Here is a 25671-nt window from a genome sequence, read left to right as displayed (position 1 = left end):
TCACGATCTTTCACGAAAAAAATAGCAGATCTAATAGCAAGCTCATAGCGTGGCACTCGGTGCCGCGCTATGAGCTTGTATATCTGCTACTTTTTAATAGCCAAAGCAATCTTAAAATGACACAGATGCTTTCCCTTCCCGGTCTTGAAAGGGTTAAGCGCTGTCAGGTTGAGGTCACCTCAGGAGAAGGTAATCACATCCACTCAAAAATCAAGCGAGGGAAATTATTCTTAGACCTACTGTATACGTATAACACGCACGCACTACGCACGCACCGTGAATGCATATTTATAAGCGGAGGCAGTGTGATTGTCCCAGGGAGTTTATCATCAAGGACATTAGAGACTGAAAGCTGAATAAGAGTGGAGCTTCCACTGATTTCTCCGGAGCGTGTCTGTCTTTTTAAACGTCCACTTGGAAGAAGAGCTTTTGGGAGAAGCTGTCAAACGATTTCATATCAGCCTGACGCCCGCCCCCTCTCTCTCTCTCTGACAGCTTTCTCTCTGCGTATTTACTTTTGCTGTGGCTTAAATCACATTGTTAACGTGGAACCATACTGTGTTCTTTTGGTGACATTTACCCATTGCTCAATTTTGCCCGTGTAACGTGCGTTTCGGTACCTTTTGGTGTGATGTCAGTTAGCTTTTTTTAGTCAGGTCTCACCTATGTTAACAATGTCCAATGTCACAGCAAGAAATCACTGTCTTTTAAAAAAAGAGCAGACCAAGTTCAGAGCCAACGGTCAAGTTAACTAATCATGGAGGGTTTAAGTGGTTCACTATCTGAAAATAAACATTAACACTGATGATAGTGCTGTCAAACAAGAGCTATCTATGAAATGTACTGTATGAAAAGGTTTAATGTAGTAGTAGGGGCAACATGTAGTGGTTTCAGCTAGGGGGTCCTTCACCTGAAGAACGTTGAAAACCCCTGATTTAGAAACGATGGCTACTAGCAGTGTTGATTTTGACAACAAATTTTGATTCAGTTTTAGTCATAGTCTTTTGAATAAAATTCCATTTAGTTTTAGTCATATTTTAGTCATCTGAAATGTTTTAGTTTTTGTCTAGTTTTAGTCGACTAAATATCATAAGATTATAGTTGATTTAGTCGACTAAAATGTATTTTGGCGGTGCCTTGGTGGCGTCGTAATGGCTGATTTTACGCTTTGTATGCTGAAAATAGCGCCAATCTACAAGCTCACAACGCGACGCGTTGTGAGCGTTTAGAACCTCTTAAACCTTTGAAACCTTTCAAACCTTTCAAACCTTTCAAACCTTTCAAACCTTTAGAACCATTCAAAGCTTTAGAACCTTTAGAACCTTTCAAACCTTTAGAACCTCTTAAACCTTTCAAACCTTTCAAACCTCTTAAACCTTTCAAACCTTTCAAACCTTTCAAACCTTTAGAACCTTTCAAAACTTTAGAACCTTTAGAACCTTTAAAACCTTTAAAACCTTTAAAACCTTTAAACCTTTCAAACCTTTAACTCTAACACTATCAATACTCAATACCATCAACATTCTTAGCGATCCCACACTGTTTCTTCAGGAACAGTACCTTCTAGTTTGTTGATGAAATTGTCAATATATTTAGTTTTAGTCACCATAGCTTAGTTTTTATTTAGTTTTCGTCAGTGAAAAAAGGTAGTCGACGAATATTTTTCGTCATAATTTTAGTCGACGAAATCAACACTGGCTACTAGTTAGAAAAAGAGGGATGATAGTTGGAAAGAAAATGGTTGGAAAAAGAGGGCTACTAGAAGAAGAGACTATAAGGCCCAGTCCCAATGGCCACACTCACAGACTCTCAGACTTTTGTCTGAGGGCTTAGGGTTGTCACACTGTCAAGTCGTCAAGTGCGCCAGGGCTCCTTTTGCAGACTTTTGGAGCCCTTTATGCTTTAGTAAGTAAGTTCCCATAAGTCCACACTTCTGCAGACTATGCCTGAGGGAATTACCCACGGTTCATGGTAATGTGATGTTAAATATGGGTTTACCAGTACAGGGTGCCTTGTGCCCGTGGAGGAGATGGGTAAACAAGACGGGTCGGCGTGACATCCATGTGAATACTTCGGTGTCACCGATGACACCAGTATTGCGATCAGTGTCAGTCATCCCCCAAGTTAAATATTTCAAACAAAGAAAGACATTTGGGTCCGTGAGATGTGGCCCCGGAGTCATTAAATTGTCACTTTATAAATGCAGTGCAGATACCAGGCCTGGAATTTCATCATTTTAGGGGCAAGGCCACTTGGCCTTAGCCTGGTAAAGCCCATCCCTCCGGAAAATCTCATTTCCATTTGATTTCAGGAAGGAGTCTGGCATGAGAACCTGTGTGTGTTTATGACTGTGGGCTGAGTTGGGCGGGAGTAATACCTTTGACTGACAACCCCTTCAGCTAATCAGCAGTGTTCCCCTTCAGCAGTGCATTTTTACCACCTCCAGACTAATGTGACGCAACGGGACTTTTGAGACGGCCATGCCCAAAATAGGTTGCCTTATTCGGATACATGCGTGTCACTGCCCGCCCCTGCCGGTTCTCTGAATTTTTATTTTTAAATAGGCTCTGTCATGATTAATTTACCACATATACGAAGTTAAACAACTAAATTCTATCTAAACGATATTTGAAAAGTAAATTCCGTGCCTCAAAAAATAAGTTTGAGACTTTGAGAGCGTTTTAAAGTTTTAAAACTGAAAGTAAAAACAACTCACAGAAAACAATGGCTGCCGTTCCATTTTGGTCGGCTGCCCTCGGATCCATTCGGGCTCACTCAAACTCGCCTCCTGATTGGCCAACTTTCGCTGTCAATCACAGAACGATGAGCGAGGAGGGGCTTTACCAGGCTAAGGACGCTGATAGGCTAGTCCACTTGGTGGACGACGACAAAAAGCCAAACAAGCCCTCATGCCAGACTCCTTCCTGAGACCAAATGGAAATGAGATTTTCCGGAGGGAGGGGCTTTACCAGGCTAACTTGGCCTTTGGTGTTGACATTGTCAAGTTTTTAAGGGCACAAAGGCCAAATGCCAGGGTAGGAAGGCCATCAATTAAAACAAAGATGTTTAAGTCCACGAAAATAATGAATTTAACTTAGAATAGTATAACTATCTGTGAAATATAACCAATTTATTTCACAAAATAATGTCATTATGGCATAATGGCATTTTAAGCTGAAATATAGGCTTGAAATCAAACCTACCCACTGGTTATGTGCAGCGCTTCACTTGATGTTGAATCTTGTGTCTACCATATTGACAGGAAGATAGCGCAGAGGGGAAACGGTGAACTCAGCGTGGGCAGTGCAGGCGGGGGGCATCAAGGCCAATTATTTGGCTGCCCACTCGCAATGTCCTCGTGGCCAGCCCACCTCCCACTGGTTTTAGAATGGCTGATCTTTAGATGAAGTCACTCACATCCTCACGTTTCTTCTGGCCTCTCCTCAGGTGAAGGAGAACCTGCTCTCCTGTAAGATGCTGCTCCACTGCAAGAGGGACGAGCTGAGGAAGCTGTGGATCGAGGGCATCGAGCACAAGCACGTCCTGCAGCTCCTGGACGAGATCGAGAGCATCAAGCAGGTTCCTCAGAGGCTGGAGGCCTCCATGGCCAGCAAGCACTACCTCCACGCTACCGACATGCTGGTGAGTGGCTCTGCTCTTAAATGGGTTTGGAGTTCACAGAATAACGGTGGAGACGAATGACCGTGATAATATAATTTAACCCATTAAGACCGGGAACGCATCACTGTGTCAGTTTTTTAGATGTTTATAGTTTGAACCATTATTTTATACCTTGGGGCTATTCAATAATGTCGGATCTACAAACTGTACGAGCTTGTAGATCTCTCATTATTGAAAAATCCTGAACATTTTGTGTATAGATAGATACACATATATATATTTTTGGAAACAACATTTTTACCTAAAAACATTGCTTCTGGACACACACACACACACACACACACACACACACACACACACACACACACACACACACACACACACACACACACACACACACACACACACACACAACATATTGGGGATCGGTGGACAAAAACATATAATTTTGGGGTACTTTATTAGAAGTTTGCAGAAAATCATGACTTTCACAGGGGCCAGTTTTGAATTGCAGCCACCTGAAGGTCAGGACTGTTTGAAAAGGTTAGGGACCCTCTGGAATTGACACACAGTATATTGTGCTGTGCTCGGTAAGAACAATAAAACAAACTCGCTTTCTATTGGAAATATTAGATGCAAGGTAACTTCTCCGATTGTTGTAACCTGAAACTATTGTTCTATTGTGAGGAGTGATATGTGGAAATCTGACATTGCCATCTGCGTGTTGAGAGGTCGCTCCCGAAAAGGAGCAGGAGACTCTCCACCGACCAATGTGTAATGACCCTTTTTGACACACAAACAATGGGTAAAGATGCCCTTTAATCTGGTGTGGCCATAATATACTTCTCTAGGTCATTAATCTGGGGTGTGGCCATAATGTACTTCTCTAGGTCATAAACAGACCATCAGTTGAACGATCAAAGCCCATTTCATACACAAAGGCAGTTCAAGGTGCTTTACATAAGATGAGAAGAGCCATTCAAAGGTAAAGTCCCTGGCCACCACCACAGACGGAGACTATAGGGGTTTGAATCCTCCACCATGCATTTGGCTACGTCTGGGCCTTCCAACAAACACAAATGGATGTGTTCATGGGAGGGCAACCGGCCTTCCTTTGTTGCTGCACCAGCAACCCCTACAGCAGTGCCTCTCAATTTGTGGGTCCCCACATTATTATGCAACATGGTTTTCTCAAACTCAACAGTAAACAAACCAACATACAGTATAAGTATGTATACAGGGTATCTTCTGCACATTTCTGAAGTGACAATGTAATGACTTAAGACCATTTTAATACCTTTTAATATTAAAGGTAGGATAAGTGATTTTCTTTGGTAAAAATAAGTGTTAAATAGCTCTATATTCTGATAGTAATCATTGATATAGAGTGTTTGTTCAGTAACAGGAGTCTCTCCACCTCTTTATTAAACAGAAAATGCATTTTCAGGTCGGGATACCAATTTTATCCAATCAGGATAGAGAACTCAGACAGGAGACATATTAAACAAGTGAAATTGGAAGTGAAGAAATGAGCAGACAAAATTGGAACTGGAACACTATAAAATTAAGCTGATAAATGTGTACTCTCTCCTGATTGGCTGAGATTTTGTCACCTGCCTAAAAATGTATTTTCTGTTTATTAAAGAGCTGGAGAGACAGGAAGGCCCCTGTTACTAAACAAACACTTTATAGCAATGATTACTATCAGAATATAGAGCTATAACCTTTTAACAAAAACCTTTTTGTTTTAACCCAAAAAATATCACTTACCATTTAAACATTGGCCAAAATGTCAAATGCAATGCGAGGCGTTGTGAGCTTGTAGATCTGCTATTTTCACAATATTATTTATCTGTGGAACCGAGTCAAACTATATGTAATGCCTCAACTCCTACAATTCCAAGTGCTTGTCAGGGCGTCGGGAGAGATTTTGACAGCTTGGTTGTAATCTGAATAGATTTCCACCTTGGCAAATGTCCCCCTTTTTCACTGATAATGTTCCCACAATGCACTGACAGTCTACTGAACTGCCAATGGCAGGACGTGTGATGTTCTCAAACGGCACATCTGTATATATTTCAAGAGTATTTTTATCTATAAAAGTGCAGTGGTGGAAAAGGACTCAAATGTTTTACTTAAGTAAAGGTATCAATACTGCAATGTAGAAGTACTCTGTCACAAGTAAAAGTCCGGAATTCTAAATTTACTTGAGTAAAAGAACAAAAGTATTGGTATCGAAATGTACTTAAAGTACCAAAAGTAAAAGTACTAAAATGTTTGAAAATAGCAGATCTACAAGCTCACAACGCATCAGCACAACAAGCTGAAAGGTTTGGGAACTACTGTTCTAGAGCAGTGGTTTTCAACCCTTTTCATATCAAGGTCCATTATTTATTCGGCATTTGAGCCACGGAACCACCGTTTGATGAGATTTAGACTCTCAGAGTATTTTGCTATCGTTGGATAAGATTTTGTCCACAATTCTATGCTTTATGGATGTTGGTACCATAGGAGAGATAACAGGCCCCTGGACCACCAGTTGAGAACCACTGTTCTAGAGTATCCACTCTGTTTTGCCACGATGTCAGTCGTCACAACATCTCCCTATTCTCTCACACGCTCCCTCCCTCCATCTCTTCTCTCCTCTCCTCTCCTCTCCTCTCCTCTCCTCTCCTCTCCTCTCCTCTCCTCTCCTCTCCTCTCCTCTCCTCTCCTCTCTCAGGGTGTGACAGTCACAATGTATTTTCTATTGAACCAGGCCCCATTGTTTACGGAGATTCTCCTACTACTATACCCCTGCCTCACACACACACACACACACACACACACACACACACACACACACACACACACACACACACACACACACACACACACACACACACACACACACACACACACACACACACACACACACACACACACACACACACACACACACCTGCTGACACCCCTCGGTGGAGTCCAGTGTTCTCCAGAGGCATGTGATAAGCTGTCATACGATCTCCTCTCCTCTCCATCCCTCTCTTCTCCCTCCCCTCCCCTCCCCTTCCTCTCTCTTCTCTAGTTAAATCACCAGAGGCTTCATATTGTTGATTAGCCTGACAGGCTGGGCCCCCTAACGACGTTAAGCAGCCATCCTCAGTCATCCCAGCCCTACGCTAATCACACACACACACACACACACACACACACACACACACACACACACACACACACACACACACACACACACACACACACACGCCTCTCTCTGAAGCATACAGTATTATCACAACCCTGCACATTACCATGGTTTACGTTCTTTTTTGTACATTAAAATTATGTTATTTTCTCACACACACGCGCACACGCGCACACACGCAGGCATGCAGAGTAATGCTATTAAGTCGACTGGAGGCTGATCGCGGCACTGAATTATCACATCTCCACTAATGTGCTTCTCATCTGCATCAACACACACTTGACCCCCTGACACCCTCCCCCCCACCCCCTACCCCCCCTCTCCTGTTCTCCCCCCCCATGACACATACACCCACCAGACCCCTATCATCCAACCATTAGTACCCTTCTGATTAATAACACGCACGCCCGCACGCGCCAACACACACACACACACACACACACACACACACACACACACACACACACACACACACACACACACACACACACACACACACACACACACACACACACACACACTCATTTACTGCCACAGAGATTTATTAACCCATTGAGGCCGGGAACGCATCCGTGTCATTTTTAGATTTCTTTGATAGATTTAGATTTAAAAACAGCAGATCTACAAGCTCATAGTGCGGCACCGAGTGCCGCACTATGAGCTTGTAGATCTGCATTTTTAACTCAAATCTTTGCTCATGGGGATTCTACAAATCTCTTCTAAATCTACTAACTTAAAAAAAAAAAAAAACGTATGTTGCTATAATCAGTGGTTCTCAAACTTTTTCCATGTCAAGGACCCCCCCAAAATTATATGTATTTGGCCGCGGACCCCCATCTCAAAATATGTTGTTCCAGGGACCCCCAGAAGCATAGATTTGAGTTAAAAATGTTTGTTTAAAAAAAACATATATTCAATGATTTGCACAAATTTTCACAAATTTCCAAAAATAGCAGATCTACAAGCTCATAGCGCGGCACTCGGTGCCGCGCTATGAGCTTGTAGATCTGCTATTTTTGAATAGCCCAAGTAGAAAATAATGGTGGAAGTGGTCACACGCATACGTTCCCGATTTTAATGGCTTAAACACTAACATGCCACAACCAGCGCTGCTAATGAAAACGGAGAGGAGACCGAGGTAGAGGGAGAGATGGAGAGATAGAGAGAGACGGAGAGCGAGAGACATGGAGAGAGAGTGGTGGAGAGGTAGAAAGAGAGAGAGAGAGAGAGATGAAGGAGGAGATAAGGGGGATGAGTCATAATCATAAAGTGGGCAGGTTGCAGGGGAGAGGAAACCTCTCCCGTTCATTCACTGCATTTGAATGTAATTTCTGAGTTTCTGTTGACAGCCCTGATACAATTAAACTAGACGTGTGTGTGTTCCAGTAGGAGAGCTCATTAGGAACTCCTCTGTCTGTCTGTGTGTGTGTGTGGTGTGTGTGCGTGTGCGTGTGCGTGTGTGTGTGTGTGTGTGTGTGCGAGGATTATACAAAAAAAAGAAAATAAATTGTAACCAGAACAGTAGATGTTTACCAGACCACTGCCCTGAGGCCTGTACTCAGCCAATGACATCACTAGAAGTCGGTAATTGAAATGGCACCTTAATGGACATAATACGACTTGTAGGCTACTCAAGAAATAACGTTGCGTCTTCCTTCGGGAAGAACGTCAAGTCAAAACATCAGTCACCGCTGCAAAATAATGAATATGTGCAGCAGACCAGTTGAGTGCTCCAGTATTTTATTTGGGTAGCCTCTCCAGAAGTGCCCAGGTCTTAACCAGGGTTAACCAGATCTGCTTATTATAATTTCCCCGCAAGATTTTATTTTCAAATAGCCGATCTACAAGCTGAACTTGTAGATCTGCTATTTTCAAATAGCTGATGTATTATGTTAAAGTGCTCGTGTGGCCCATAGTCGCTTCTTTTGGGCTGGTTTTCCTAGACCTGGTTGCTTGTTTCTCTCACAGAATCTGGCAACACCCATTCAACCCGGGAACTTATTTTACTTGACATACCGCCGCCTTAACCGAAGGCTGATTTGAGGGGACATACCGCCGCTTTGTCTCATTTTAGATTATTTTGCTATAACCATTATTTTACACTTTGGGCTATTAAAAAAATAGCAGATCTACAAGTTCATAGATCTGCTATTGTTTTCTTTTTTAACGTGAACATTTGTGCAAATCTTGAATATATCTTTTATATATATGTTTTTTAAAGCAATTCTGTATTTTTATTTGTCCGTGGACCCCCCATCTTAAAATATTTTGAGTAAAAAATGTATATGTATATATATATATATATATATTCAAAGATTTGCACACATTTTCACAATATATTTTCTTCAAAAATAGCAGATTTACAAGCTCATAGAGCGGCACTGATGATATACAAGCAGATATACAAGCACTATGAGCTTGTATATCTGCCATTTATGAATAGCCAAAGAGATAAATAACGTTTATCATTATTATTATGATTATGTGCAGGTGTCTGCGGTGGAGTCCCTGGAGGGTCCCCTGCTGCAGGTGGAGGGTCTGGGAGACCTGCGTCTGGAGCTCCACAGCAAGAAGCTCAACATCCACATGGTCCTCATCGACGAGCTGCACCGGCACCTCTACATCAAGTCCACCAGGAACCTGGGGCTCAAGAACAAGGACAAGAACGCTGCGGCGCGCCCCCCCGGGTAAGAACAAATGATGGTTAAAGGGATATTTCACTTTTAGAAATGTTAAAAAAAACGTCTACTCAGGCTTTTGTGAGCCCCCTAGACAGTTTTTAACCCATTAAGACCTGAGGCGATTCTTAAAAAAAATCAAAATCCTAACAGTTTTTGGAAAGAAAATTAATAATCAAGATTTTTCAAAAATAGCAGATCTACAAGCTCATAGCGCTGCACTCGGTGCCGCGCTATGAGCTTGTATATCTGCTATTTTTGAATAGCCAAAGAAATCTAAAGTGACACGGATGCGTTCCAGGTCATAATGGGTTAAGTTGGTTGATTCAGTATTTAGATATTTGATATTCATTTTATCAGACACGCCCCCTTCCTATACAAACCCATTATAACTTCAAATTACATTTTTAACACCCGTCCTTGGTTCTGGTGACTCATCCTGCCCTCCTAATACGTGAGGGGGCCGTGTTTTTTCGATTACTTTTTTCTTTTCTTTTCTTACATTTTTTTATTGTATTTTTTTTGTTTTCATTTTCCCCAAAGAATATTTAAAATAAATGAAACAAGTAATTGAAAAAATGACGGTCTCCTCACTTATTATGATAAGCTCACAACGTATCACATTGTGTGATGCATTTTGAACTTGTAGATTCACGATTTTTGCATGACACCATTGTATGAGCAAGTATAACATAGGGCTTAAGTGGTTGATCAGACTAGTCGATTACATATAAAAAAAAATATATTACGCTTTTTGCGTCAAAATTATGTATAGTTGGCAGCCCCCTATTTAGTTTTTAGTTAGTATGCAGTGAGGCGTGCGGCTAGCCAACCTCATGGCAAACGTTCCTCCCAGAAACAAAACCAATTCTCCTGTACAACATTAAGTGTGTGTGTGTGTGTGTGTGTGTGTGTGTGTGTGTGTGTGTGTGTGTGTGTGTGTGTGTGTGTGTGTGTGTGTGTGTGTGTGTGTGTGTGTGTGTGTGTGTGTGTGTGTGTGTGTGTGTGTGTGTGTGTGTGAGTTGCCTTCCAATGAGCCATTTACTGAGACCTTCATCGGGAGGAGTACAGTGTTGCCATATCTGCTTTATTATAAGCGACTTTGGGCCTGTTTTTCTGTAAAGTCTTGTCAAGACATGTAAATATTGGTAGTTGCGGGCTGCGTTTTTTTTTGGGCTGGTTTCTAAAGTTTATTTGCTTATTTGGGCTTGTTTTCTAAATGTTGTTTTGTGGTTCTCAAACATTTTCAAGATTTGTGTTATTAAAAAATTTTCAAAAATATTTCAAAATTTTTTTCCCAAGATTTTTTTAAATTTTTTGGAAAATACAGATCTACAAGCTCCCAGCATCGCGACGTTTGTAGATCGGCTATATTCAAGTAGCCGTAGCCTAGTCGCTTCTTTTCGGCTTGTTTTCATAGACCCAGGTTGCTTATTTCTCTCGCAAAATCTGGCAACCCTGGAGGAGGAGGGTGGGTGGAGGTATAGGTGGTGTTCCTTCCAGGCACCACCTTTTTGACACAGTGTTGTGGCTGCTGCTAAGTGAGAGGGGCGTATGGATGGGGGCTGCTTTGTTGTTAGAACCCACCCCGATACAGACAGGCTGGGGACCTGCCACTCTCTGACCCCTGGTAATAAATCACCACACACCTCACCGTAATTACTGCACCACACACGTAAACACACACACACACACACACGCACACGCACACGCACGCGTTAACACTCACACACGACTGAATAGTGTAAACGCACACTTACACACATAAGGTACTCACAAGCAAGTGCGCATGCACATCCACTCAGGGCTGAAGGTACACATGCAGTGTGTTGAGGTGCAGTGACCTGTATCAGGCTGATTCGTCTCACAGCAGCAGGATTGACTTGTCGCTGGTTGATACCAGGAGGTGGGTAGAACTAGTCCAGCGGTTCTCACCCTTTTCGTTGGCCCTACCTATTCTGACTACTTGACACTGGCAGCCATTTTGGCTGCCCTGTCAAGTAGTCGGACGGGTGGGGCCGCGTGGATTTTCAGAGGCATTTTGCAGACACTCTTAACCCATTAAAAGCATGAACGGATCTGTGTAGCCACTCGAACCATTATTTTGACTTTGTCTATTAGAAAATAGCAGATATACAAGCTCATAGCGCGGCACTCGCTTGTAGATCTGCTTTCTTTTTTTTTTATAGTGGATTTTTTTTTTAATCTTCAAATATATGTTAAAGCGAACATTTTTAACTCCGTTCTGTGCTTCTGGGGGTCCCTGGAACAACATATTTTGAGATGGTGGTCCATGGCCAAATACATATCATTTTGGGTGGTCTTTGACAAAGTTGGAGCACCACTGATATAGCAACATGCTGTAAGGGATTTAGAAAACATTTTTAGATATGTATTTGTCCGCGGACCCCCATCTCAAAATGTGTTGTTCCAGAGACAATGATTTGAGTTACAAATGTTCACTTAAAAAAACAAAAAGTATATATTCAAAGATTTGCACACATTTTCAAAAATAGCAGATCTACAAGCTCACAGCTTGTACATCTGCTATTTTTGAACAGCCAAATAAATCTAAAATGACACAGATGCGTTCCTGATTGAATGGGTTAACACTGATGTACTGTAGATATGAGGTTTCTGCCCGACAGCAAACGGAATGCCTGTCATTGTTGTGAAACCGAGTACTGGCTTTTGTCCACACATGTGTGTGTGTGTGTACACACACTGTTTCTCGCCCTTGGGAACGAACACACATTTGATAAAGGGACCCGAGCTCCCAAGATGCTTTTATTAAGTGTTATAAGTGTTTAGAAATGCTCACTGACAGAACACAGCAAAATACAGAGTGTTAATTTATCCCTGAAAGTGTACACAACATCCACAAATGGACCAGAAAGGGTCTTTTTCAGGCGTACAAAATGTAGAGAGGGAAGCTGGTGAATTTCAGTGCTTCTCATCATCATCAGTGGTGGAAAGTAACTAAGTACATTTACTCAAGTACTGTACCTTTTACTTTTTACTTTACTGTAGTATTTCCAATTTTCAATACTTGTACTTTTACTCCAGTACAGTTATTTGAAATCTTTAGTAGTAACCTTGTTGATTTTGATTATTATTACAAAGCATACATTAACCACGTCAGCCCTATATACAGTATACTTCGGCTATTTGAAAATAGACGATCTACAAGCTCAGACGTGTCGTCTGGGTCAGTAGTAAACAGGTTGGGGTGCAACAATCAATTATTTAAAAGAAAGAAAAGATAATTGATTTTTAATGATACAAAAATGTACAAACTCACAAAAAAAATTGGAAATATTGGGCATGTCATCATAGGTGAAAAGTTTAAATACTGCTACAAAATATGCCTTAAGTGGTGAATCACATTATAAAATATCAGTTAGAAATTTGTTTTGCGTCAATTTGTTTATAGCTAAGCAGCTTTCAATTATTTTGATTAACTCTTTCACTGCCAAGAGTATTTTCATAAAGTACTCCCCCAGTGCCAGCGATTTGCGTGTTTTTAAATTTTTAAATTTTGTAATTTTTCACTCAAATAAATTCTCTGATTGCGGTTTTAAACACATAGGACAGTTGTACCAGCAGAGAGCAGCAAATAGACACATTGAGCACCTCGCTGACCTGCTCGCCCCCTCCCAAACAGGCTCACGTCACATCCGGTCATGAACCGGATGTGACATTTTCGACAATCCCTGATCGGCCTTAAAACGATGTGATACACGACTACGATGACTGTTCGTCACCCAGACTATAGAAAATAGAAGTGGAGCTCTGCGTTCGTTTTTTATACCGTGTGAAAAACCGTGACTTTCCCTATTCTGGCCGAACATGACCGCGGGAAAAAAATGAGAACCGGAAACGGAATCTGCGTCATGAAACCGGAACCCAATGAGTCTGAAGGAATCAGAAAGTGAAAGTGATCATGAAAAATAAACAGAATAGCGCGACCACAGTAAAAAGTAAAAACTCGGGATTTCTCGTTCTGGCAGGGAGGGTATTCAGAGAAAACTCGGGATAACTCGGGGCTTGGCACTGAGAGAGTTAATCAAAAAAGTAATCGATAGAATTATTGCTTAAGAAAATAACGTGCAATAAAGTAATATGTCAGTCAGATGTTCATTCTGCTGTCTCCCAGGACGCTCAAAGCATGCGGAAACACACGGAGAGAGACAAGCAAAACAATTAGATGAGCTCTAATTGTTTTCATTTACAAAAAAATAATTGGCTGGTTGCAAACTTGCAATTAGTAACCCTGGTGATGCTACGTTTGTTTATATAACTCATTCCAAAACAACAGTCCAAACCTTTCCAACAGGTTGTTCATCAGTGCATTACGTGTTGCTGGTCTCATAATAGGCCTCCCCCTGTGTACTAAAATATCCTTTTAGCACCTCGACCAAATTGAATGTTCCACTTTGAGCATTCAAAGCACAAAGCAACGTAGAGTTGTTCCGGTCGGTGGTGGAAAGTACTAACTAAGTAACATGTACTCAAGTACTGTACTTAAGTACAATCTTGAGGTTTGTGTACTATACTTGAGTATTTCCAATTTCCAATACTTTTACTTCTACTCCACTACATCTCAGAGGCACATATTGTACTTTTACTCCACTACAATTATTTGAAAACTTTAGTTACTTTGTAGATTTTTATTATTATTAGAACACATACATTGACTACTTAAGCCCTGTTTACATTTCGGCCATTTGAAAATAGCCGATCTACAAGCTTACAATGCGTCGCAAGCTTGTAGATCGGCTATTTTCAAAAGATTCTTATACATTTAAAAACTTGAAATGGGACATTCTGCATAATGAGTACTTTTACTCAAACGCTTCCGTTTCGTCTTTACAGTTGCGCAAATTTGTCCTAATATAAATCAAAATAATCTAAGCTTATATAGCTTGCTGCGTAGCAGAAATAGAAATGAAAAGGACATGACGGAACAGATGCCAGCTTTCCTGTCTTGGCTTTCAGGAGGTGTTGTTCCAGACTGTAGACTCTATATAGCATTCGGAGATTGTGGAATAGTTGTCTATTCTGGCTACGCGAGACTATTCCGATGCCATTACCAGTAACGTGTCACGATGATCGGCTATTCTTATACATTTTGAAAACTTGAAATGGGACATTCTGCATACTGAGTACTTTTACTTTTGGTATATTTTAGTGCCAAATTGACAGTACTTTTGTACTTTTACTCAAGTAGATTCTGAATACCAGACATTTACTTGTAACAGAGTATTTCTACATTGTAGTATTGACACTTTTACTCAATTAAAAAATGACCACATGGGGGATCTGCCATGAAAACGATTTGCACACAGACTGTACTGTATGGGGCACTACAGCAGTGGCTAACATTTCAAACGGCCATTACTCAGTGACCATCGCTCTGATCAGCCCAATATAGACCTGGTATTATGTATGTAGGGCTAGTGTTATGACAGTCTATTTTCACAATTTTCTTTCCTAGGTCATATTTGACAATTTAGGAGTTTGCATGTTCCCCCCGTGTCTCCTAGGGTAGTTAATACCCTCACAAAAACATGCAGTAATCCTGGTCACTATACTGCCTGATGGAGGGGAAAGGAACTGGTTGGAATAACGTGTTCCTTCCATGCGCTACGTCTAACTAGGGAACCTCCCCCCTGTCGGGTGATAAGAAGCGGCCTCACTGCTTGCTCCTCATGCATTGAAGGAGGCATGAGCTTCAGCTTGGGCTCTCCCTAGGCTGGCAGAGGGAGAGTAGCTCCCATGATTTACATAGGCAATTGGCACTGGGTGAAAAAAATATGGGTTACAAAATCGTGGGATAAAAATCATATTAAAAATAATATATATATTTGACAATTTAGCCAATGTTTTTATAATATAGTTTGTTGATTACGTTTGATTCGGTAATGTTCTTATTTTATTTGTATAGATTTTTTCCCCTTCATTTTAGAGGTATTAAAAGTACTTAAATTGTAACTTTAGAAATGTGCAGATAGTAATACCCTACCCTACACGTATACTGTATGTTGGTTTGCTTACTGTTGAGTGAGACAACAATGTTGCTCATTAAGCCAATCATCTGGGGACCCCCCAAAATCATGTGGGGACCCCCCTGGGGGTCCCGACCCACAGTTTGAGAACCACTGTCTTGGAGAAGCTGTGAAAATCTACAAGCCAATCTACAAGCTCAAAGGAACACTTACACGATGCTCTAAAATCGATTATTTAATTTAATGTTATTTTTTTTATGTAATCGATTGGTTTGATTAACCCCCACTTGCCCCCCCCCCCCCACCTTTCTACTGTCTCCGCAGCTCTGCGGTGAAAGACACATCACCCATGCCCTTGATGGACGTCAGCTCAATGTCCACCCCTCGCAAGCTCATGGACTCTTCCATGCAGTTCAGCACCCCTGGAAGCGGCAGTGGTACGTTCCCATTCTCACACGCAGGCCAGAGCCTGAGCGATCACATCAGTTTGGCTGATATATATCGGCCAATTATTTTGACTTTTTAGACGACATTGGGTATAGGCAATCATGCAGCCGATATGTCCCATTTTATGACTTTTTAAATACAAAAATAAAATGGTGGATCTCCATGCTCACGACATGTCGCATCACGGCGAGTTGTGAGCTTGTAGATCGGCTATTTGTTAAGTTAAGTTTATATGTGTATTTGATATTTGCTTGTTGGTTTGTTCGTTGTATAATTCAAGTTAAATGTTCTTTTTATAGATTGAAGTTTAATATTTTCTATAAAAAAAATTAATCCATCAAAAAGTAGTGTTTATTTGTATGCTTTAGGCTTTGCATAAGTTGCATGTTCTCAAATAGTAACTCTAAACAAATGTAAGTTTTTCTACTTTTTGACTAAATATCCATCAAAACATTGTTAATCGGAGGTCGAGGACCTGTAAAATCCGGCATTGATCGGACTCTAATGCAGAATGAGAGATGGAATATATCCCATGGATTCGACTTCTCAGTCGCCACAACGTCATTTTGGATTCCATAGAAGCCAGCATGTCATCTATGGAAGCATGTTGTGCAGCGAAAATAGCCTAACTATCTACAAGCCTTGTAGATAGGCTATATATGGGCCTCATGGCCGAGCCATGTGGCCCATAGGGCAGGAGCCTATCTCCTGTTTCTGTTGCATGAGGCGGCTTGATGCACAAGTACACCCCCTGGACATGTATTTCGCAGGGACTTACCCCCAATCCAAGCAGGGAGGCATTGGTCCCATTTTTTAAAAACCTTATGTATGACCCGACTGGGGATTGAACTCCGACCTCTCATGGTGGACACTCTCACCGCAAGGCCACTGAGCTGGCTGTTCAGAAGCATTTCTCCCCAAAAAATCATAGAACGGCAAGAACAATAATACTAAAACGTCATAATTTTACATATTGTGTTAACCCATTAAGACCGGGAGAAGCATTTGTGTCATTTTTAGATTTGAGCTAAAAAGCATTATTTTAAACTTTGTCTATTCAAAAATAGCAGATCTACAAGCTCATACTGTAGCACGGCACCGAGTGCCGCGCTATGAGCTTGTAGATCTGCTATTTTTGAGAAATCGTGAAAATGTGTGCAAATCTTTTAGCATTTATTTTTTAACTCAAATCTTTGCTGGAACAAAAAAAATATTTATGAGATGGGGGTCCGCGGCCAAATGCATATCAATTTTGGGGTCCTTGACGTGAAAAAGTTTGAGAACCACTGACACATTTTGTAGAATAGGTCTTAACTCATTCACTGCCACAATTATTGCTGGCCGCTTTTGCCCACTGCCAGAGATTTTTCATCGAAAAAAGTACTCAGGAGCCGAGATACAGGATTTTTAAGTTTTAAGTTAACATGGAAGTGGATGGGAGTCTAGATCTTCGAAAAATCATATCTCCTTGGTCTTTGGGTCAAAATTTGAAAAAATAAATAAAATAAAAATAATAATAAAGGAAATAATTTATTTTGAAAAAAAATGTATTACGTTTTTTACGTCAGTGGCAGCATTGGTAAACGGGAATAATTACGTTTATTACGTCAGTGGCAGGGAATGAGTAATGGGTTAATTGTTTAGGAGTCAGCTCTAGTGGGGACTCACAAATCGCACATTAGGACATTTTCGTGAGATTTTTGGGCTTCTATCCATGAATATCAGCAGCAGAGGAGAAGAGGAGTGATGTGTTTTTATTATATTAAAGTTTCACACAACGCCACGTTACTTCACTATAAACCGACGACAAATTTGACATGAGGGAGCGAAACGACGGGAAAGGGACTGTTGAAGAGAGGATTATGGCTTCTCATAAAGAGTTATTTACGCAGCCGTCCTCTAAATCCACATAAAAAGAGTATTATAATAATACACAAACGTACAAACGTTCAAAATGTCTGTTGATTTCAGTTCATTTGCTCCGTATTGATGTTCAGAGTCGTAATGACATCATTAGCATAGATCTACATTCCTCCCATTACATCCATTAGCATATTGTTCACACGCGCACACACACACACACACACACACACACACACACACACACACACACACACACACACACACACACACACACACACACACACACACACACACACACACACACACACACAGAGCAAAATATAAAATGGCACAGAGAAACCGATAATGATATAAAGTTGGTGGCTGCTCTTGTACATGTCCCCACACACACACACACACACACACACACACACACACACACACACACACACACACACACACACACAGAGAGGGAGAGCATGCAGTATGATCAAAGTCATACGTGTTGAGGTTGACTAACGCCGCAATTGCCCGGTCGTGGCGTGTTCGCACCATTAACACCATTATAGCTGACCTACAAGCCCACGTGCCGTCACTGATGCAACGCCACTATATTCATTATATTCACTATATTTACGGACAGTGGTGTAAAGTAACTAATAACATGTACTCAAATACTTCCATTACATCTCGGAGGCAAATATTGTACTTTTTTACTCCACTACGATTATTTGGTTACTGGTTACTTTGCAGATTAAAATGATTATATTACAAGACATACATTAACCACTTAAGCCCTAGGCTGTTCAAATGTAGCCGATCTACAAATTCCCCAGCCCTCAACAAGCGTTGAGGGCTTGTAGATTGGCTATTTTTGAAAGAATTTGAAACATTTGAGCACATTTTGATGCCAACACTGTTGGGCTTTACTTGTAGCAGATTATTTTTATATTGTGGTGTTGGTACTTTTACTTTTACTAAAACAGGGAAACCATGTGTATCATTTTAGATATTTTTGCGTTGGCTACTCGTGCCGCGCTGCGAGCTTGCACATCTGCTATTTTTGTGCATTTTTGAAAAATCTTGAAAGTGTGAGAACTAACGTTTGTTTGTTGAATCGGCTTCTCCCGCCCCGTGTGTCGCTGCCGTCGTGCGATGGAAGTATAATAAAGCAGCCATTAGTCAGCCTGTATCTGGATGGTGTCAGCTCGGTGGGGGAATATCCTGGGTTTCCTAGCGCTTTGGGGAGGGACTGACAGTGGTGGAAAAAAGTACTCAAATGTTTTACTTAAGTAAAAGTATCAAAAGTGCTATGTAGAAACACTACAGTTACAAGTAAAAGTCCGGAATTCAAAAAGTGCAGAAGTATTGGCATCAAAATGTACTTAATACTTAAAGGCGGGTGGCACAGTGGTAAAGTCCCTGCCCACCACCACGGAGGTTGTGGGTTCGAATCCACTTTGTCGAGCGTCTACTCGGAACACATTGGGCCTGCGTTCTGGGGAGGGAAGCCGGGCGGGGAGGGATGTAGATAGGCTATTTTCAAAAGGCTGAAATGTATATACGTGTAGGGCTGAAGTGGGTAATGTATGTAAATGTGAAACTATAATATTTGCCTCTGAGATGTAGTGGAGCAGAAGTAAAAGTATTGGAAATGGGAAATACTCCAGTAAAGTAAGAAATACCTCAAAATTGTGGTAATTGTACTTAGTTACTTTACACCGCTGGACGGAAGTGTAATAAAGCAGCCATTAGTCAGCCTGTATCTGGGTGGTGTCAGCTCAGTGGGGGAACAAGCATTCATTATCCTGGGTTTCTCCCTGTGCTTCAGGGAGGAACTGATAATGCAGATGTAACTGCATCACACACGTGTGTGTGTGTGTGTGTGTGTGTGTGTGTGTGTGTGTGTGTGTGTGTGTGTGTGTGTGTGTGTGTGTGTGTGTGTGTGTGTGTGTGTGTGTGTGTGTGTGTGTGTGTGTGTGTGTGTGTGTGTGTGTGTGTGTGTGTGTGTGAATCCTCCGCTGCCTCGTCAACAACATTGTGGAGTCAGCGGATGATGATGCTTGGTCCTCCTCGCGGTGCATTCATTCATTCCGTGGCGGTCTGGCGCGCTGAAACAGTAGGGAGCGCAACTAAGAATGTAATGAAAAAAGTTTTGTCTTGTAATAATAGCTTGGAGTGGCTGCCCATCCCGTCTATATGGCTTCCTAACTTTCTAAATTTTAATTGTAATAACCTTTGCACAACCACTCCTGGCCTAATCTCTCAAGAACAGATTACGAGCTGCGTTACTTCATCTGTCGGGAGGGCCGTTCAGAACGTGTGAACATTGGCCTACAAGTGGGCCGGCCTTAGATCAGTAAGCAAGCCGCGCTTTACCCAATCAAATGTAGTGCGGCGCATGTCAGCAGGCATTGTTGGGCATGAATCACTTGAACCCAAGTGTTAGCCTGGCTCCACCCCCTGAATCGTTTGCCTCGCATTCAGGGTCTGGTGACGCTGTCGAAGGCGGGTGTTTCTCGGTTGAAAATCTGTACGACAAATCGGGATCAGGATAATCCAGTATGAACCAATCGCCAGAAGAGTCTTTGAAAAAAAAACTTTGGCCACGCCCCCATCTCAGAAATCTGCTGCATTGAGAGGGCTTTCAGACTGAATAATGGAGTGAAACAAAATGAAAATTCAGGCTGAGTGTCAGGCTACCCAAGTGTCTCTATTCATTGGTAAACGTTTGGCAAACATAGCAGATCTACAAGATGCACTGGACCGGCAATTTTTGGCGAAGAGATTTCGGTGTAGAAAGGGAGATGCTAGCGGAGCCCTGGCGGTATCGTATATATACATGTAAGGTTTAAGTTGTTAACCAGCTTAAATCTGAGCTCCCTGTTTTGGGCATGTCATTATTGTCAATTTTACATAAAATAAATAAATAGCTGCATTACTTTGTGACGTGTTGTGAGCTTGTAGATCTGCTATTCTCCAAAGTATTCTTTGCTCAAAGTATTGCTTTACTCATTCACCATACCCCCAACCTGTTTGTGTGCACAGTCTGCACACGTACACAAGCATCTGTGCACACACACACACACACACACACACACACACACACACACACACACACACACACACACACACCCAGAGACACATTAAAACGTGCGCTAATGCGATTTACAGTTGTGTGTTAGCCCTGTCCTTAATTCATCCTCCGAGCCTTAAAAAGTCGATGTTAAACACATACTGTTGCTTTTCCCACATTATGCAAAAAAACCCACACAGACCATTATGTGCTGCTGAGATGTTTAATACCCCCGTCCTGGCGTCAGCGCCATGGCTCGCCATTTTGTCTGATGGCGTACCGAGTAGAGCAGCTCGTTTTGGAGCTGGTAATTACAGTAATTATTGCGCAAAAACACTACAGTTAGAAACGGAGGGCAAAAAAAAGAAATAAAGAGAGGAAATGCAGCCGAAGTCCATTAAGTTTTCCATGAACATTAACTCATTCAATCCGGGAACGCATCTGTGTTAATTTTGATTTCTTTGGGCTATAAAAAAATGGCAGATTTACAAGCTCATAGCGCGGCACCGAGTGCCGCGCTATGAGCTTGTAGATCTGCAAATCTTTTTTTATCGTGAATATTTGTCAAATATTTGTCAAATATTTGAATATATATATATATATATATATATATATATATATATATATATATATATATATATATATATTTTAAAGCGAATAGTTTTTTACTGAAATCTGGGGGATTCTACAAATGTCTTCTAAATCCTAACGGTTAAAAAATATATAAACTTATGTTGCTATAATATCAGTAGTTTTCAAATTTCTTTCATGTCAAGGACCCCCAAATGATATGTATTTGTCCATGGACCCCCCACATCTCAAAATATTTTGTTCCAGGGACCCCCCCCCCCCAGAAGCAAAGATTTGAGTTCAAAATGTATTTATATATTCAAAGATTTGTACACATTTTCCAGATTTCTTTAAAAATAAATAGCAGATCTACAAGCTCGTAGCGTGGCACTCGGTGCCGCACTATGAGCTTGTAGATCTGCTATTTTTTAACAGCCAAAGAAATGACCGGTTCCCGGTACTAGTGGGTTAACTGTGTTAACGTTGGAATGCCCCATCTGATGGAAATTAGAGCATCACTCCCCGCTGCCACTCTCAATTTAGCCCCTAATGTGGCCCTCATCAGGGGGAGGGAGGGAGGGAGGGAGGGAGGGAGGACCAGAGAAAGGGTGTTTGTGTGTTGGGAATTGCATTTAACCACGTGAACCCTAGCGTCCTTCTTCTGGGGCAGATATTCAGCAAAAAACAGCTGCAAGGTCAAATCCAGAGCGATTTACAGTAAGCGAGGTAAACACGAGGTAATGCATCAAATGCATAGAAATAGTATTCTAGGATCATAGGTAAACCAAGAACCTATCAGCAGTCTAAACAGTATAATAAAAAGAAAAATAATCTTTACATTGAAACTATACAAGCTATAGGATGCTAGCCTGATTATCAGCCTGAAGCTGTGTGGAGCTTTAGTCTGACATTGGCTGCAGTGTCCCCGATTTCTAGGGGGAGGGGATTCAAATTTCCCTAAACCAATCACAAGAGATCCACGGTTCCGCCTACATCTGACATCGCACACCTTGTTCTAGCAGATATTCTGATTTGACAGGTTTTTTCTTCGACCATGAAAAGCCATAGGCTCACATTATGACACCAGACCAAGAGGAGCAGTCCACTCAGAGAGTGGGCGGGGTCTATGGTCTGGAACCAGGCTAATAGGATGCTATAGGTATAGGATGTCACAACTATAGAAGGTCACAACGTGTCGCAATGTGCTTTCAGCTATTTTCACCAAAGAGATTTGGTGTAGAGGGAAACAAAGGAGGGAGCCTTGTATAGACCCATGGGGGACCCCGTGGGTTTAAGTGGTTAAAGATCTAATTTACCTGTTTTGGATTCATTAGAACGCTGTTGTCATTATTAGTCATTCTATTGTATTTGATTTCAAACCACAGACAAGAATAGTGGGATTTTTTCTGAAAAAAATATAAATAATAACTTGGTAGTAATACTGCATTTGTTTATCATCTCTGTCGGGTGGAAACCTCATATGTCCAAACGGCAAAGCGACGCATTTTGGGCTTGTAAATCTGCTACTTTTGAGTGACACTGTAGTATGATCAAATAGGGCGTTACTTTATGAAAAAACATAAGAAGTGAAAATATGGAGATAATTTAGGTTTCTGCCCGATATACCGTGTACAGAGTAGAAACTTAAACTCTCTGTCTGTCTGTGTATATCTCTCTGTCTATCTGTCTCTGTCTGTCTGTCTATCTCTCAGGGCAACAGGAGACACGTGACCACAACCAGACAGACCTCCATGAGATCCATCCAGAAGAAAACAGTGCAGAGTTCATGGGCATCCTGATCAAGGTACACACACACACACACACACACACACACACACACACACACACACACACACACACACACACACACACACACACACACACACACACGCACACACACACACATCTTTATTTGCGTTCACATTTAACAAGAAATTCTGGAACACAAACAATAGTAGATGCACAAACTTGGGAAACTCAACAACAAGTGTTTCATGGATACAGGAAGCATCGTCTCCTCCGCCAATTATCACAGACTCTGAACAGAATTTAGAATCAGCTCTTGGCTTACTGGGCATTCCTGCAATCTGCATGCCTCTCACAACTCATTTATGGACATTACAGTACAGGCTTCCAATTATGAACACAAGCATATTTACGTTTGTATAATAGCATCTTTAAGACATTGGTACACAAGGAACACCTCTTCCAGACTGTGGGCCAACGTACAGCCCACTTACAAAATGGTCGCTTCTCCACTGGCCTCATCAACAACAACATCTGGTGTTTTAGCTGTGACATCTGAAAAGGCATCATTTTCATTATTGAACATGGCACACAAGTGTTTATACATTTTGGTAGATGATGAAACATGAACTTATGTCCTTAACTAATAGATCAACAATCCTGTCGTGCCTATAGCAATGTACATCCCCTTGTATACACAGCAGCCAGTCAGAATATGCTGCTTGGGCCCCGGAACTTGCTTGCCCATGGGCTCGCTCTTTGGCTCGCTCTTTGGCTCGTGGAATGAGATACTGTACCCTGTACCCTTTAAATGCATTTAAGTGTATTCCTTTCCTAATTCTCCTATAGGCTCTAGCCAAGCTGAAGAAGATCCCAGAGACCATCAATGCCATCATGGAGCGACTGGAGCCCGAGCTGAACCAGATCCTGAAGAGGTCCACCACCCAGATAGCCGACCACGCTTACCAGAGAGGAGAGACCTTGACCCAGGAGAACCAACCCAGGTAGGGAGGCAAGGAGGACGGGCTGGATGTTACAATGACTATTACTATTATTACTATTACAATGACTTTAACCCATTAAGGCCGGGAACGCATCTATGTAATTTTTTTATTTGAGCTAAAAAAGCATTATTTTACACTTTGGCTATTAAAAAATAGCAGAACTACAAGCTCATAGCGCGGCACCGAGTGCCGCGGTACGAGCTTGTAGATCTGCCTTTTTCTTTTTTTTTATCGTAAATGTGTGCAAATCTGTGAATATATATATTATTTTAAAGCGAACATTTTTAACTCAAATCTTTGCTTCTGGGGGTCCCTGGAACCAAATATTTTGAGATGGGGGGGGGGGATCCGCGGCCAAATACATATCATTTTGGGGGTCCTTGACAATTATGAAAATGATCAGAACCACCGATATAGCAACATACCTGTCAGCAGGGAGTGTTGGGCGGGAGGCGTAGGACAAAGACTCTACATCCTCCCGGTAGGTGCTCCTCACTGGCAGCTGAGTCAGTAGGATACAACGGCAACACAGAAATATGTGTGGGGAGGAATTAATTGGCATAGAGATGAAAAAGCGGGTAAAAAGCTGAAAAAAAATTAATAATGTACTGATCGTTTTGAAAGACCGACTGGGCTGGCCCCAAATCTACTGTATGGATGGTTTCAAACTGACAGCAATAGCAACAATGAACCCAGAGAATTTCTGCTCTTTATCCCGGACGCTAGAAATGAGTGATCGGGTTCTGACGTCACCCGAATCTACGCGTTATTAGTATTAACCCATTAAGACCTGAGGCGATTCTTAACTCTTTGACTGCCAGAGTATTTTCATAAAGTACTCCCCCATTGCCAGCAATTTTCGTGTTTTTTTTATTTTTATATTTTGAAAATTTTCATGAAAATAATTGATCAGACTGTTTTTTAAAGACGCCGCACAAATCCGCCACCAGAGAGCAGCACATGATAGCTTGATCAGCTCCTGGTGTCACTGTTTACCTTCTTGAGCGATTAGACAGGGAAAACCATGAAAACGGATGTGACGTCCTCCCAGATTGTTTTGATCGTCAAAATTACGTTGTGATACACGACGGCGATGACTGATCGTCACCCAGACCATAGATTATAGAAGAGAAGCTGTCCGTTTGTCCGTCATACCGTGTGAAAAACCGTTTGTTTACCTATTTTGGACGAAATGACCGGGGGAAAATAATCAAAAACCGGAAACGGAACCCAGGACATGAAACCGGATGCAGATATGGGTGAAGTAAGTGGAACTCGAGAATAACATTGAATTTTAAGCAGCATAGCGCGATCAGAGATTAAACAATGAACGCAAATCCAACGCGTCAAACGCGTCAATGGCGTGGGTGGATTAAGTAGTTATTGACGCGTTTTCGAGTCAATGGCGTTTATAGAGTTAAAGATGTTTTCTAAATCCAAACAGTTTTTAGGAAAAAAAAAAAAAAAAAATGTTTCAAGATTGTTCTAAAATAGC

The 25671-nt window shown here is 41.5% G+C and overlaps 1 protein-coding gene across 1 annotated transcript in view; it reads left to right on the top strand.

The window, feature by feature from the left end:
• Positions 1-25671, top strand: part of exoc4 (exocyst complex component 4) — a 208744-nt gene that overhangs the window by 5294 nt on the left and 177779 nt on the right. The window contains exons 3-7 of the mRNA XM_080421608.1: positions 3448-3642; positions 9296-9492; positions 15816-15928; positions 23139-23230; positions 24022-24176. Of these exons, the coding sequence (XP_080277734.1) occupies positions 3448-3642; positions 9296-9492; positions 15816-15928; positions 23139-23230; positions 24022-24176 (752 nt within the window). The remainder of the gene's footprint in view (positions 1-3447; positions 3643-9295; positions 9493-15815; positions 15929-23138; positions 23231-24021; positions 24177-25671) is intronic.

The sequence above is a fragment of the Gymnoscopelus braueri genome (assembly GCF_963280865.1).
Source record: "Gymnoscopelus braueri genome assembly, chromosome: 23".
Taxonomy (NCBI): domain Eukaryota; kingdom Metazoa; phylum Chordata; class Actinopteri; order Myctophiformes; family Myctophidae; genus Gymnoscopelus; species Gymnoscopelus braueri.
This window is presented reverse-complemented; position numbering and strand designations above follow the sequence as displayed.